This window comes from Sorex araneus, chromosome 2 (assembly GCF_027595985.1).
Source record: "Sorex araneus isolate mSorAra2 chromosome 2, mSorAra2.pri, whole genome shotgun sequence".
NCBI classification, from domain to species: domain Eukaryota; kingdom Metazoa; phylum Chordata; class Mammalia; order Eulipotyphla; family Soricidae; genus Sorex; species Sorex araneus.
This window is the reverse complement of record NC_073303.1, coordinates 334231505-334243963: the sequence shown is the minus strand read 5'-3', so window position 1 is coordinate 334243963 and position 12459 is coordinate 334231505. Positions and strand designations below refer to the sequence as shown.

The window sequence follows — 12459 nt, the reverse complement described above, 5'->3', positions numbered from 1 at the left end:
ACTTATGCAAAAATTACTATTTCTGAAATTGCCTACAAAATTAATTCCAAGCAAAAAGTATTTTTATGATTTTCAACCATACTTAAGGTATGCTTAGTCTGTTCTTAAGATTTATTTTCTGAAAACTTTTAAATTAATTTTTGTGGATTTTACTGAATTTACAGATTTTAATGTAAATGGAAAGATGATAGATGTGACTATGTTTTTAACAATTAGTGGCATACAGATGGATTAAAAGTTACATGCAATTCCACTTCAGTATAAATTAATGTAATCTTAACAATTATAATATATTTTTGGAATTTTATTTTGTTTTGTTTAGGCCACATCTGGTAGTGCTCAGGAGTGACTCTGTACTCCGTGCTTGAAGGGTTACTTCTGGTGACCCTCTGGTCACATGTGGTGCCAGTGACCAAACATGAACTTCCCATAAGCAAAGTATGATCTCAGCTCTTTGAACTATCGCCCTGATCCAGATCCACATTTTGGAATTTCTGACAGGGAGTTTACAGTAAGATAGCACAGGAGTTAAGGCCTTTGCCTTGCACACAGCTGGACCTGGCTCAATCCCCAGTACCACAAATGTTTCCTTAAGCACTACCAGGTTAAAGCACTGAATACTGTTGGGTGTGACCTTAAAATCAATATTAAATGAATATATAAAAGTTAAATTAAAAGAAAATGAGGTTCTTGTGCACTGGTGAAGAGATGGGTGTTTGAGCATAGTATGATTGAGACTCGATCCTAAAAGCCCTGTAACTGTTCTCACGGTGACTCAATTAAAAAATGAAAATAAATAAATAATAAAAATAAAAATATATTTCTAATTAAAAAAAAAGAAAATGAGATTCTAGAGTGACAAGCAAGGTACTTGCTTTGCATGCAGCTGTGCCAGGTGTGGTCCCCTGAGCCAACCAGGAGTGATCCTACAGAGCCAGGAGCAAGTCCTGAGCACTGCTAGGTGGCCCCAAAACAAAAGCAAAACAAAAACAGAAAAAAAAAGAAAGAAAATGAACCAATATAAAACTAAATAAGTAATTAACAAGTATCCTATCATATTAGGAACTTTATACTTTGCCATATCTTCAAAGGAGTTCCAATTGTCTAAAAAAGCTGCCCGTATTTTTATGAAACTGATGGCCATATTTACCAAACAGAAAATATTATAACAAGAGATGTTAATGGCAGAACCTGGCACAGATAAGAGATATTAAAGTGACAACATTCTGAAAATATTATAAATTCTATTAGATTATCTATGCTTTTAATGATGATAATGAAAGAGCTCTTAAAAGGCAGAAAGATTATATCCACATACTCATTATTTTTGAAATTTAAAGACAAAATGTCTATAAAATTGTATCATAATTTGTTAACTCCAAATTAAAAATCATAGATAACATATCAGTAACAATTTGTGTTTAACCCTAATACTATGTCACAAAAGAAACATAATATACAAAATGTATAGTTATAAAAGGGTACAATTAACCTGTAGATAAGAGATATGAAAACTCAGGTTGGTCACAGGCCAGGGAGAGCTCAATGGTCTGAGCACATGCTTTGCATGCAGGAGACATGGGTTCAATATCCAGTAATGCATGGGTCCTTGAGCACTGCCAGGAGCCACCTTTGAAGCAGAGAGCCAGTAGTTGTCTCTGGGCACCAGCAGGTGTGGACCCCCAAAGCCCAAATCACAGCATAGCGGAGACAGTTCAAAGGGCTGGAGTATATATCTGGTCTGAGGAGGCCACTAGTTCAATCCTGGAACCAAATAGTCTCCAGAACCACCAGATATAGCCCTGATTGCCCCCAGAACTCTTTGAATTAAATGTCACATCAACTAACTGAGTACCTTCAGGAGTGGCTCTTGGGCCCAATGGCAAAAATTGGAAGGCCCCTCTTCCACCAGGGGTTGGGGGTGGGGTGAGGAAATACCTCAGTAACAAACATATCCAAAAAATTTCAATAAAAATGGGTCGGTTTGCATATTTCTGCTCAACAAAAATTAGCCTTGACTTATTCTTCCCAAGTTTTAAAAGAAATGCATATAGCTTACCATATTCCTGTGAACAGTGTAATTACTATGTTTTACACAGCATGCTTCTGCTATCATTCTATGATGTTTTGGTCAAATGCAAAAAAAAAAATAATAGCATATGTACATATTGTGAAGATCCCATGGCTACATGCCTGTCATAATACCTATGCAACAATTATATATCTCAAGTACTACCACTCATAACATTTTTTTTTATTAACTGATGAGTCAAGTTTGATTCCAATATGTACTTGAAAACCTGCAAAGTCCAGACAAGTCCATGTTTGATGTCTTTCAAATATTCTCTTATACTGGTTTCCCCAAGAGGATTCCCCATCTTAAAAAGGGGTTAAGTACCTTTTAGGCATGTCTTTGATGTTATCACACAGTCAGAGGATCTAATTTTATACAAAGCTACATGGAACATATTGACAATACTTTAAAATGTTTTATAAATCAACTAAATGTTTTATAATAATATACCTTTTTTTTTTTTTTTTTTGCTTTTGGGTCACACCTGGCGATGCACAGGGGTTACTCCTGGCTCTGAACTCAGGAATTATTCCTGGCGGTGCTCAGGGGACCATATGGGATGCTGGGAATTGAACCCTGGTCGGCCGCGTGCAAGGCAAACACCCTACCTGCTGTGCTATCACTCCAGCCCCTATACCAATTTTTTAAAAAAATTATTATATTTTTAAAGGGATGGATGGGGCCAGAAAGAAAGTATAGCAGGTAGAGCATTTGCCTTGCACGTGGCTAACTGAGGTATGATCCTTGGCACTACATATGAGCCCCTGACCTTGCCAGGAGTGCAAAGCCAGGCAGGACTAAGCCCTGAGCACAAGGTGTGCCTGCCCCCCCACATAAGAAGGGAGGGGGTATGGAAAGATAATATAGAGGGTTAGGGTGCCCAGATTCAATTCCCAGCACTCCAGATGGCCCCCAGAACCCCACCAGGAGTGATCCTTGAGTGCAGAGTCAAGAGTAAGTCCTGAGAAACACTAGGTGCGGCACAAAACCTAAATAAAATTTTTTAAAAATATAGTATCTAGCCATGAAATATCTTAAAAAACATTGATTTAAAAATTAGAAAAAGTAGTGTGTGTTACTGCTTGAACAAATCAAAGATCAACGGGATGGCAAGTGATATAAGTGATACAAGTTTGTGATCAATATATCATAATGTACCAGAGATTATCTTCTATCATCAGTTTCAAAATATTTCCAGTACTTATTATTCATAAAGCAAATGTCCATTAACTATATAACCAACAATTATATAACTGTATACTTCGTTTACAATTTATACAATTTGTTATACATCTCTTCAAGCTTTTTAGACAAAACTCTTTTAGGAGAATGTTAAGCACAGTAATGAGGAATACAAAGTTTTTTTTTTTCTATTAATTTCTGGGGCTATACCCAGCAGTGCTCAGGGATTATTACTGGCTCTACACTAAAGAATCACTCCTGGAGAGCTCAGGGGACCATATGAGATGTCAGGGATCAAACTTGGGAAGGCTGCTGTACTATCACTTTAGTTCCTAGGAGTACAGAATTTCCAAGAATTATCTACACTGTATTATTTGAACTTTACATTCTATAATGTGATAAATATGGCATATTGTCCTAAAAAAGTAAAAAAAAAAATATAGTGTTTATATTTTGATACTTGTCACCATAAAATGGAATCCTTAGCCAACTACTACCTTTCTAGTATGGTAAGTCAACACTAAAACTGAAAATCCTCCCTCAATGATTTATACTAAACACTCTGATGGAAAATAGTACTGTTTCATATGAACACTAATACAAAATACTCATAGCTGTCCCAGACATTACCACAATCACAGTTTACTTTAAAATTAGAACAGGGCCAGAGAGTAAGCTCAACAGGCTAGCGTACGTACTTTGCAATTCAGGGGTCCCAAGTTTGATACCAAGCATGGTATAGTTCCCTGAGCATTACTACGGTTGACCCCTGAATACCAAGTTGGGAGCAGAACCTGAGTACTGCCAGATGCAGAGCAAATACTCAGTAAATATGTCACCCTTCCCCACAACCAAAACAAAATCAGAATAGAAAAATTGAGTTCCTAAATCCTTTGGTTTTGGGGGTAGGTCTCAATGGTGATGCCCAGGGGTTGCTTGAAGCAATGCTTGGAGAGCATGTAGTGCTGAGGTTCAAAAAGCTGGGCTTCCTGCTTGCAAAATATATGATGACCTATTGAACTATCTCTCTGGACCTGAATTCCTATTTTTAAAAATATTTCAGCTCAGCTACTGTGGAGAGCCTTCACGGGACCGTGCTTCGTGGACACCTGTTTCTTGTTAATTGCACCGTGCTTCGTACACAATACCTGATAAGGAATCAGGATGTCTTGTCACGCCACGAGCTGTAACTAGTCTATTCAGATGCAGACACTCGGGCGTAAGCAAGCAGCGAGGGGTATATAAGGAGGGAAGCTGCCTAGCTAGGGGGTTCCTCCGGGTTCCTCCTCGTTCATCCCTCGTTCCTCTTCTTTCCCGTTTTGCATGAGAAGGTCTCTGAATAAATCGCTGCAAGAAGAATCTCCAGGTTGCGTGATTTCTTACAACTGGCGTCCCTATTTTAATTCCAAGTGACCACTAGAAATTAAATAGAGAAAAGATCCCTTTGGGGCCGGAGCGATAGCACAGCAGGTAGCGTTTGCCTTGCACGTGGCCGACCCGGGTTCAATCCCCGGCATCCCATATGGTCCCCCCAAGCACCGCCAGGAGTAATTCCTGAGTGCAAAGCCAGGAGTAGCCCCTGAGCATCGCTGGGTGTGACCCAAAACGCAAAAAAAAAAAAAAAAGGATCCCTTTAAAAATCAATAAACAGGGGCTGGAGTGATAGCACAGCAGGTAGGGCATTTGCCTTGCACGCAGCAGACCTGGGTTCGATTCCCAGCATCCCATATGGTCCCCCAAGCACTGCCAGGAGTAATTCCTGAGTGCAGAGCCAGGAGTAACCCCTGAGCATTGCTGGGTGTGACCCAAAAAGCAAAAATAAATAAATAAATAAATAAAAATAAAAATCAATAAATAACTGACAAAAGAAATATAAATCACCTTTCAACATAATCTAAGATTTATTCCCTTTAATAAGAGAAATACTAATTAAAATTATTCCGAAAGCGATGACTAGTTGAGGAAACTTTGGTACATCTATACAATGGAATACTATGCAGCGGTTAGAAAAAAGGAGGTCAAGAATTTTGTAGTTAAGTGGATGGGCATGAAAAGTTTCATGCTGAGTGAAATGAGTCAGAAAGAGAGAGACAGACATAGAAAGATTGCACTCATCTATGGTATATAGAATAACAGAGTGGGAGACTAACACCCAAGAACTGTAGAAATAAGTACCAGGAGGTTGACTCCATGGCTTGGAGGCTGGCCTCACATTCTGGGGAAAGGGCAACTCAGAGAAGGGATCACCAACTATAATGTAGTCGAAGGCCATGTGGGGGAAGGGAGTTGCGGGCTGAATGAGGGCTAGAGACTGAGCACAGCGGCCACTCAACACCTTTATTGCAAACCACAACAGCTAATTAGAGAGAGAGAACAGAAGGGAATGCCTTGCCACAGTGGCAGGGTGGGGTGGGGGGGAGATGGGATTGGGGAGGGTGGGAGGGACGCTGGGTTTACGGGTGGTGGAGAATGGGCACTGGTGAAGGGATGGGTTCCCGAACTTTGTATGAGGGAAGTATAAGCACAAAAGTGTATAAATCTGTAACTGTACCCTCACGGTGATTCTCTAATTAAAAATAAATAAATTAAAAAAAAATTATTCCGAAAGCTATCAATAAGACTGTTATCAAATGTGATGTGAAGATGTGTTTTTGAACAAACCAATTATAAAAAGATGTCTTAGATAACTGGGGAGATTTGAACATTAATACCTAGAATGTATTATTAAATACTATTAAAGAATATGTTTTGCTAGTGTGATAAAGGCACTTCTTGTTAAAAGGAATACTGGAGAAAAATACCTTAGGTATAAAAAAATGACATCACTTGTCAGAGGCAACAAGTGAAAGAAGGATAGATGAATATGTGAAATATAAGACTGGTTGTGTACTGATAAAAGTTAACGGGTAATATCCAAAACACAAAATCTTAAATTTAGAAAAGAACACGGGAATAAACAGAATGAATGAACACAGAAAAGGTAACAAAGAAGTTACCTATTGAATGTATGCGACAGAGATAATTTTTCATTTGCACTATACTATCTTGCCAGCCAAATAAAACTTTTAAATTTGTTGCAACTTTAATGAAAGTGAAGGATGCTAAGTGAAGTCAGTCTGAAAGAAAAAGACAAATAGGTTTGTCTCATTTGATTAAGACAATGCCTAATGGAAACAAACCCTGTAATACGGCCAAGGGATCTGTGATCTGCAGAAGCTAAAGCAGGGGTTGGAAGGAGGATATAGAGATAATGGTGGAGGGATCCTGGCATTCTGGTAATGGACATGGTGTAGTAACATTGGAAGTATAAAATAATATTAGTAGTATTATTTTAAAAATGTAATAAACAGCAGCAAAAGTAAAATGCATAGATATATAATTAAGAAAAATATTTATATGTATAAAACAATACTATGGCATGAAGATAAAAGTTAAAAAGATAGTGATACAGGACAAAGCAATAGTACAGGAGGTAGGACACTTGGCTTACATGCGGCCAACCCCGGTTTTAATTCCCAGCACACCATACAGTCACCCTGAGTCAACCAGGAATGATCCCTGAGCACAAAGCCAAAAAGTAAGCCCTGAGCACAGATGGGTGTGGCCCAAAAGTTTAAAAAAAAATCAATTTTAATTTCAGTCATTGTTTATGAATTATGATTTGTGTAGTATGGATGTTTATGTGCCTGTTTTGTTATCTATTTCTATAAACACTAGCCTAAAATACTATTTTATTATATATCACGATATTTGAAATTCTGATAGGTTTTGACTCAGCAATTCTAGTCCTCTGTGAGAGTCTGATCTGATATGAAGGTCTCACATAGCTTCACCTATCTCCATTAGTCCTTATGGCACTGATAATATACGTAACTGCTGCTTCACAAAGACAGCAACAGCTAATACTGGTATTATTTACTCTCTGCCAGGTATCTTTTCAAATGCTTTATAAGGAATCTGAGGGCTTGCTAACACTGGCAGAATGAGTTGGGTCATTTTTTAACTTTTACAAATAATCCTGTGCAAAGTCTGAAGAAGGAAATTTTAGTTTAGAGGCTATATAACTTTGCTGAAATCACAGAGCATATAGGTCCATTAAATCAGAATTCAAATTCAGGTCTTCAGCCAACAATTTTTTGGCTCTTCCCAGTACACCATACATATCAATACAAGTTGCACAACTACCACATCCTGCTGTCTGCAGCAAAAGAACAACTTAATCATAAAAATAAATCAGATAAAACTATAATAGCAAAACATTTCTGAAAAATGAGATTTGCTATCATTCAAAGTGAATTATTACTGTCATGCAAAAGTAAGATATTAACATCTTGGTATTAAGATATGACTTATGTAAGTTTTTGAGTAACATTTTACCTTGTACTTCCTTATCATGGTACTCCTTTAATTTTGTCCACAGTTCCTTAAAGTCATTAGATACAGCTGCAGAAGTAGGGCTTCCACAACTGCTTCCAGAAAAGTTCATCTTGCTTAATATACTCCACTTTCTTTCCCTAATGTTCTCTGGTCATTTCTGGGTACATTATATGTATGAAGTTGTCTCTGAACAGTTGAAATACCTGAAAGACAGTGCAAAATATAAATACATTTTGCGTTTATATTTATGTAATATGAAGCTAGGATGACTTACGACTTTAAGTCTACCAGTAAAAGTTTTCCTTCTTTGGCTACAATCAGTAACTAATAAAATACTTTTATTAGACTTCTATTAACACTTAACAAATAAACAACCCCATCAAAACATAGGGAAAACTGAATCAGCATTTTCCCAAAGACATAAAGATGGCTAAAAAGCACATTATCTCTTACCATCAGGGAAATGCAAATCAAGCAAGAAGTTTTTCACCTGTCACCACTTAGACTGGCTTATATCAGGCTGGACAGCAGGTAAGGTGCTTTTCTTGCATGCAGCAAACTTGGGTGTGATCCCTGGCACTGCATATAGTTCCCTCACTACTGCTAGGACTGACCCTGAGCAGAGAGCCAGGAATAAGCTCTAAACATCATCATGATGTGGTGCAACACCTGGCCCCACTGCTCCTCCACTCCTGCTGGCGCACACACTTTACATCAAAAAATGGCCAGAAACAGCAAGTGAAGCTGGGAAAGAATTATGCAGAAAAAAAGGAGCACTCATACATTCTAAGTAAAATGTAACTTTGTCGAGCATCTGTGGAAAACAGTATGAAAGTTTCTAAAAATATTAAATATAGGACTACCACATATTAAACTCTTTAGTACTTAACATCTGAAGAGCATTAAAACACTAATTTGAAAGAACATTTATGCTCATTGCTGTGCTATTTACAATAGTCATTATATGGAAACAACTCAGGAACCAAAGATAGCTGAGTGGATGTGTAGAAGATGTGGTATACACACAAGAAAATATGACTTTCCTATAAGATGAAATAAGGCCTTTGAGGACAATATGATGGGACTGGAGGGGGGGTCAATTAAGCAAAGTAAGTCAGAAGGAGAAAAAAAAATACTTGATGATCTCATTCATATGTGGGTATGAAGCAGCAACAGGAAGGAAAGGCAAGAAAAAAAACAAAGTCTTGGGCTCAGCAGTACTGAGGTCTAGAGAGGAGTGAGAAAAACTGGGCATTGAGATGTGAGAAGGTCCAAGGAGTATGGTGGAGAGGAACTATATTTTGGTGCTGAATGCAATGTAACCGTATCTTAAAGAGGTGTGAAATTGCAACAGTGAGTGTATAGTAGCTTCTTGTAACATCTTGGTTTATTATCTCTGAAATTCCCTTAATCTATTCCAGTTAATGGGAGTCAGCAATACATACAGTAGGTAGGGCACTGGCCTTGCATGCAGCCAACTGGGTTTGATCCCTGGCACCACACTGGTTCCTCCAGGTGTCATTCCTGGAAGTGATCACTGGGTGTAAAGCCTAGAGTCAGCCCTAAACAAAACTGGGTGTGAGCTGATAATGCATTTAAAAAAAAAAAAAAAACTGGGATTAAGGGTATTGCACCAGTATAGCTTTATTTCAAATGAGGCTTGTAATGATTTTGAACCCTAAAAGGTAAGTCAATGGCCAATAAAACTGTCGATAAGAGCCATCCTTCACTGTCAACTACACATCAGGCAATTTTGTTGTTTTATATTTACTATTTGAGTTTATCTTCAGAACTCTATAATAAACTTTAGACACTTGAGCAAGTTCACACAGCTGGGACATAACCCTATCAGAGATGGAACCTAAATTCTGTGATGCCACTGAGCAACAAAACAATTCAACACCCTCCCACTGCCCAAATAGTTTTACTAAAGTTAAACTGCACAAGGGATTAGACGCCCCTCCCCCTGGGTAAAGCATCCCGGGATACAGCCACTAGAGTGTTATCTGGGCAGGAAAGGGTGGAGGGACTCTACCTCGGTGGTGGTGAGGGACTCTAATCCCTTTAGACAGCCCTGAGCACTGCCGGGTGCGGTCCCAAACACAAAACAACAAAGTTCCACGATCATTTACTAACTTGAATTAGTACAAAATTCCCTATCAAGTTTCAAACCACTGATGCACCCTTTAAGTAATCTACACCCGGCGTTTGAGTCAAGGGCTGACGAGAGGATGAGGGCGCGGACTCACAGGAGCCGAGACTCCCCGGACACCGACCGACTCTGGCTCCCCCGGCCCCCGGCCGCCCGCCCCCCGGCGCCAATCTCTCTCTCTGACCTTGGACCGTTACTCGGCGCACGCCGACGCGTCGGGGTTTCTCTGAAACGCACGACTTGCCGCCTCCGATCGCTGTCTGGGCTCACGGGGTCTGGACTAACACGTTTTTAAGCCTCCCGCGCAGGGAAAAACGCCTCGGAGCTACCCAGAATGTTTCCTCACTGCCTAAATGCACGTCTTTTCCACAAACACACACACACACACACACACACACACACACACACACACACACACACACAAACACGGCGAGAAACCGCGCCTGGAGTCGCTCGGGGGCTGACTGGGGACTCCGCTGATGGGGGCCTTCTAGCACCCCACGCAGGGGCTCAGCGCCCCTAGCTCACGCCTTGCGCCCAAGCCCCTAGTCCGGCGCGCCGCTGCTGCACCCCGACCGGCCAAAGCCCACAGCACGACTGCGCGGGAAACGCCAAGCGGCGCCGGAGAGGCGTGGGCGCATGCGCGCGGCGGGCGGGGAGGGGGCGAAGAGGCTCGGAGCGGGCGGGAGGCCCGGTCAGCTTCGGGCCGCGCGCTCGCGAGCGCCCGTTCCACTTCCGGGCTGCCAGCGGGCAACAGCCCCGAGGCTCAGGCGACGCCTCTCACCCCGACGCCGAGCGCCTTCCCACTGCCCGCCGCGCCAGGCCGGAAGTGGCCGCTAAAACCCAGCGCTAAAGCGGTGGCCAGCCGCCGCCCCCACTCACCGCTTCCTAGAGCGCCGGCTCGCGGGAGCCTCCCCCTCGGGGCAGCCCGCGCTCTCCCAGGGCGGGGAGGGCCCCGCGGCGGCCGGCCGGACCCGCCCCGCCCGCGGCCGCGCGACGTCACGCGGGAGCTCGGCGGCGCTGGCCCCTGGCTCAGGCGCCGGAAGGAGAGGAGGCGTCGGCGGGGCGTCTTCCCTGTGTCCGACTGACTTCGGCGCGTTTCAGGGCTGGCAGGGGGGCGTGGCTGCACCGAGGGGCCTGGGGGTGGGGGAGTGGACGGATGGGGAGTGGACACCTCAGCTAACGTGAGCGGCTGCCCTGTCGCTGGTCGCCCCGGCCCCGTGAGGGTCCTTCCCGGACGGGCAGCGGTCCGGCCAGTGCCGCAAAGCCAGGTGTGTTTTTGCTGAGGTTTAAATGGAAAATCTCAGACCCACCTGAAATGAAATCAGAAGTATTGGTTGGGACTTTATTATTATTATTGTTATTGTTATTGTTATTTTATTATTGTTAAAATCAACTCTGCCTGAGGGTGTTCATAATACTAAAACCGTGATGATATTCTTTTAAATCCTGATTTCTTTTTTTTGCTTTTTTTTTTGCTTTTTTGGGTCACACCCGGTGATGCACAGAGGTTACTCCTGGCTCATGCACTCAGGAATTACTCCTGGCAGTGCTCGGGGGACCATATGGGATGCTGGGATTCGAACCTGGGTCTGCCACGTGCAAGGCAAACGCCCTACCCGCTGTGCTATCACTCCAGCCCCTAAATCCTGATTTCTAAAAGCATTTATAGGTCATTAGAACATGTAAAGTGTGCATAGAATTTAGAATAAATCTAAAATACCGGAAAGGTGGCACATTGGTCAAGGCGCTTGCTTTGCACGCGACAGACCCTGAACATGAACACTGGTACTCTATGGGTGTCCTAGCCTTGCCAGCGCTGAGCCAGGAATAAGCTCTGAGTATAGTCAGATGTGGCCCCCAAGCCCAAAAGGTAAGAAGATAGACTTCTAAATCATTTAGTATTTTCCAATCCCGTGGAGATGACAAAGTATTTTTTCCACTCATCCCCGTCTTTATTTTGGGGGGTGGCTGCACACCTGGCAGTGCTCCAGGGTTACTCCTAACCCTGCACCCAGGAATCACTCCTGCTTGGCCCTGGGGACCGAATGGGATTCCACAAATCAAACCTGGGTTGCCACATACTGGGCAAACGCCCTACTCACGTGGTACTATCACTTGAGCTCCAACATCTTCGACTTAAAGGATGGGTGTCTTAGTAAACTTTTTTTTATTCGACAGAACAGTATGTTCCTTAAGATTGCATTCTTATCACTTTTAGAGAACATAACACTTATGGCATGTGGCATAACTTGTGGCATGTTAGATGCAACATGGGAGGCACAGTCGCTTGTATAAATGTGTACAATGCAAAAGCAGGTTTTTGTTAAAAACGGGAAGATCCTTAATCAGCTTGACATTGAACCCTACATTGAAAGAACAGTGTACTTAATGGCCAAAAAGAAACTATCAACAGAATACCCAGTTCTTTCGGTCTCTGCCAGCAGCTGGACTTCTCAATTCATGGAAGCCAGAATCTAAGAAATAATGCTCGATCCCTTCTCCCTAAACCCCATATTCAGCCACCTGTGTCTGAAGATGTCAGCCTTATTTCACAAATGTTTCCCAAATTTTCCCCTTTCTTTTCATCACTACCAACATACTCCAAAGTACCATTGTCTGACCTGGCCTATACCTAGTCTGACATAGTGCTAAAACACTTTTCATACCCACA

At 42.0% G+C, this 12459-nt stretch overlaps 1 protein-coding gene across 2 annotated transcripts in view; it reads right to left on the bottom strand.

Annotated features, from left to right (window-relative positions):
- The window catches only part of RBBP8 (RB binding protein 8, endonuclease), a 72512-nt gene extending 61710 nt beyond the window's left edge, over positions 1 to 10802 (bottom strand). The window contains exons 1-2 of one of the 2 annotated variants that reach the window (XM_055126959.1): positions 10668 to 10802; positions 7634 to 7836 (exon numbers count right to left, since the gene is read on the bottom strand). In XM_055126959.1, coding sequence (XP_054982934.1) covers positions 7634 to 7742 — 109 coding nt within the window. In that variant the 5' untranslated portion in view covers positions 7743 to 7836; positions 10668 to 10802. Of the gene's footprint in view, positions 1 to 7633; positions 7837 to 9969; positions 10132 to 10667 lie in introns of those variants that run through there. The other variant, XM_004606014.2, reaches the window with a different exon arrangement.
- Positions 10803 to 12459: the final 1657 nt, after the last annotated feature.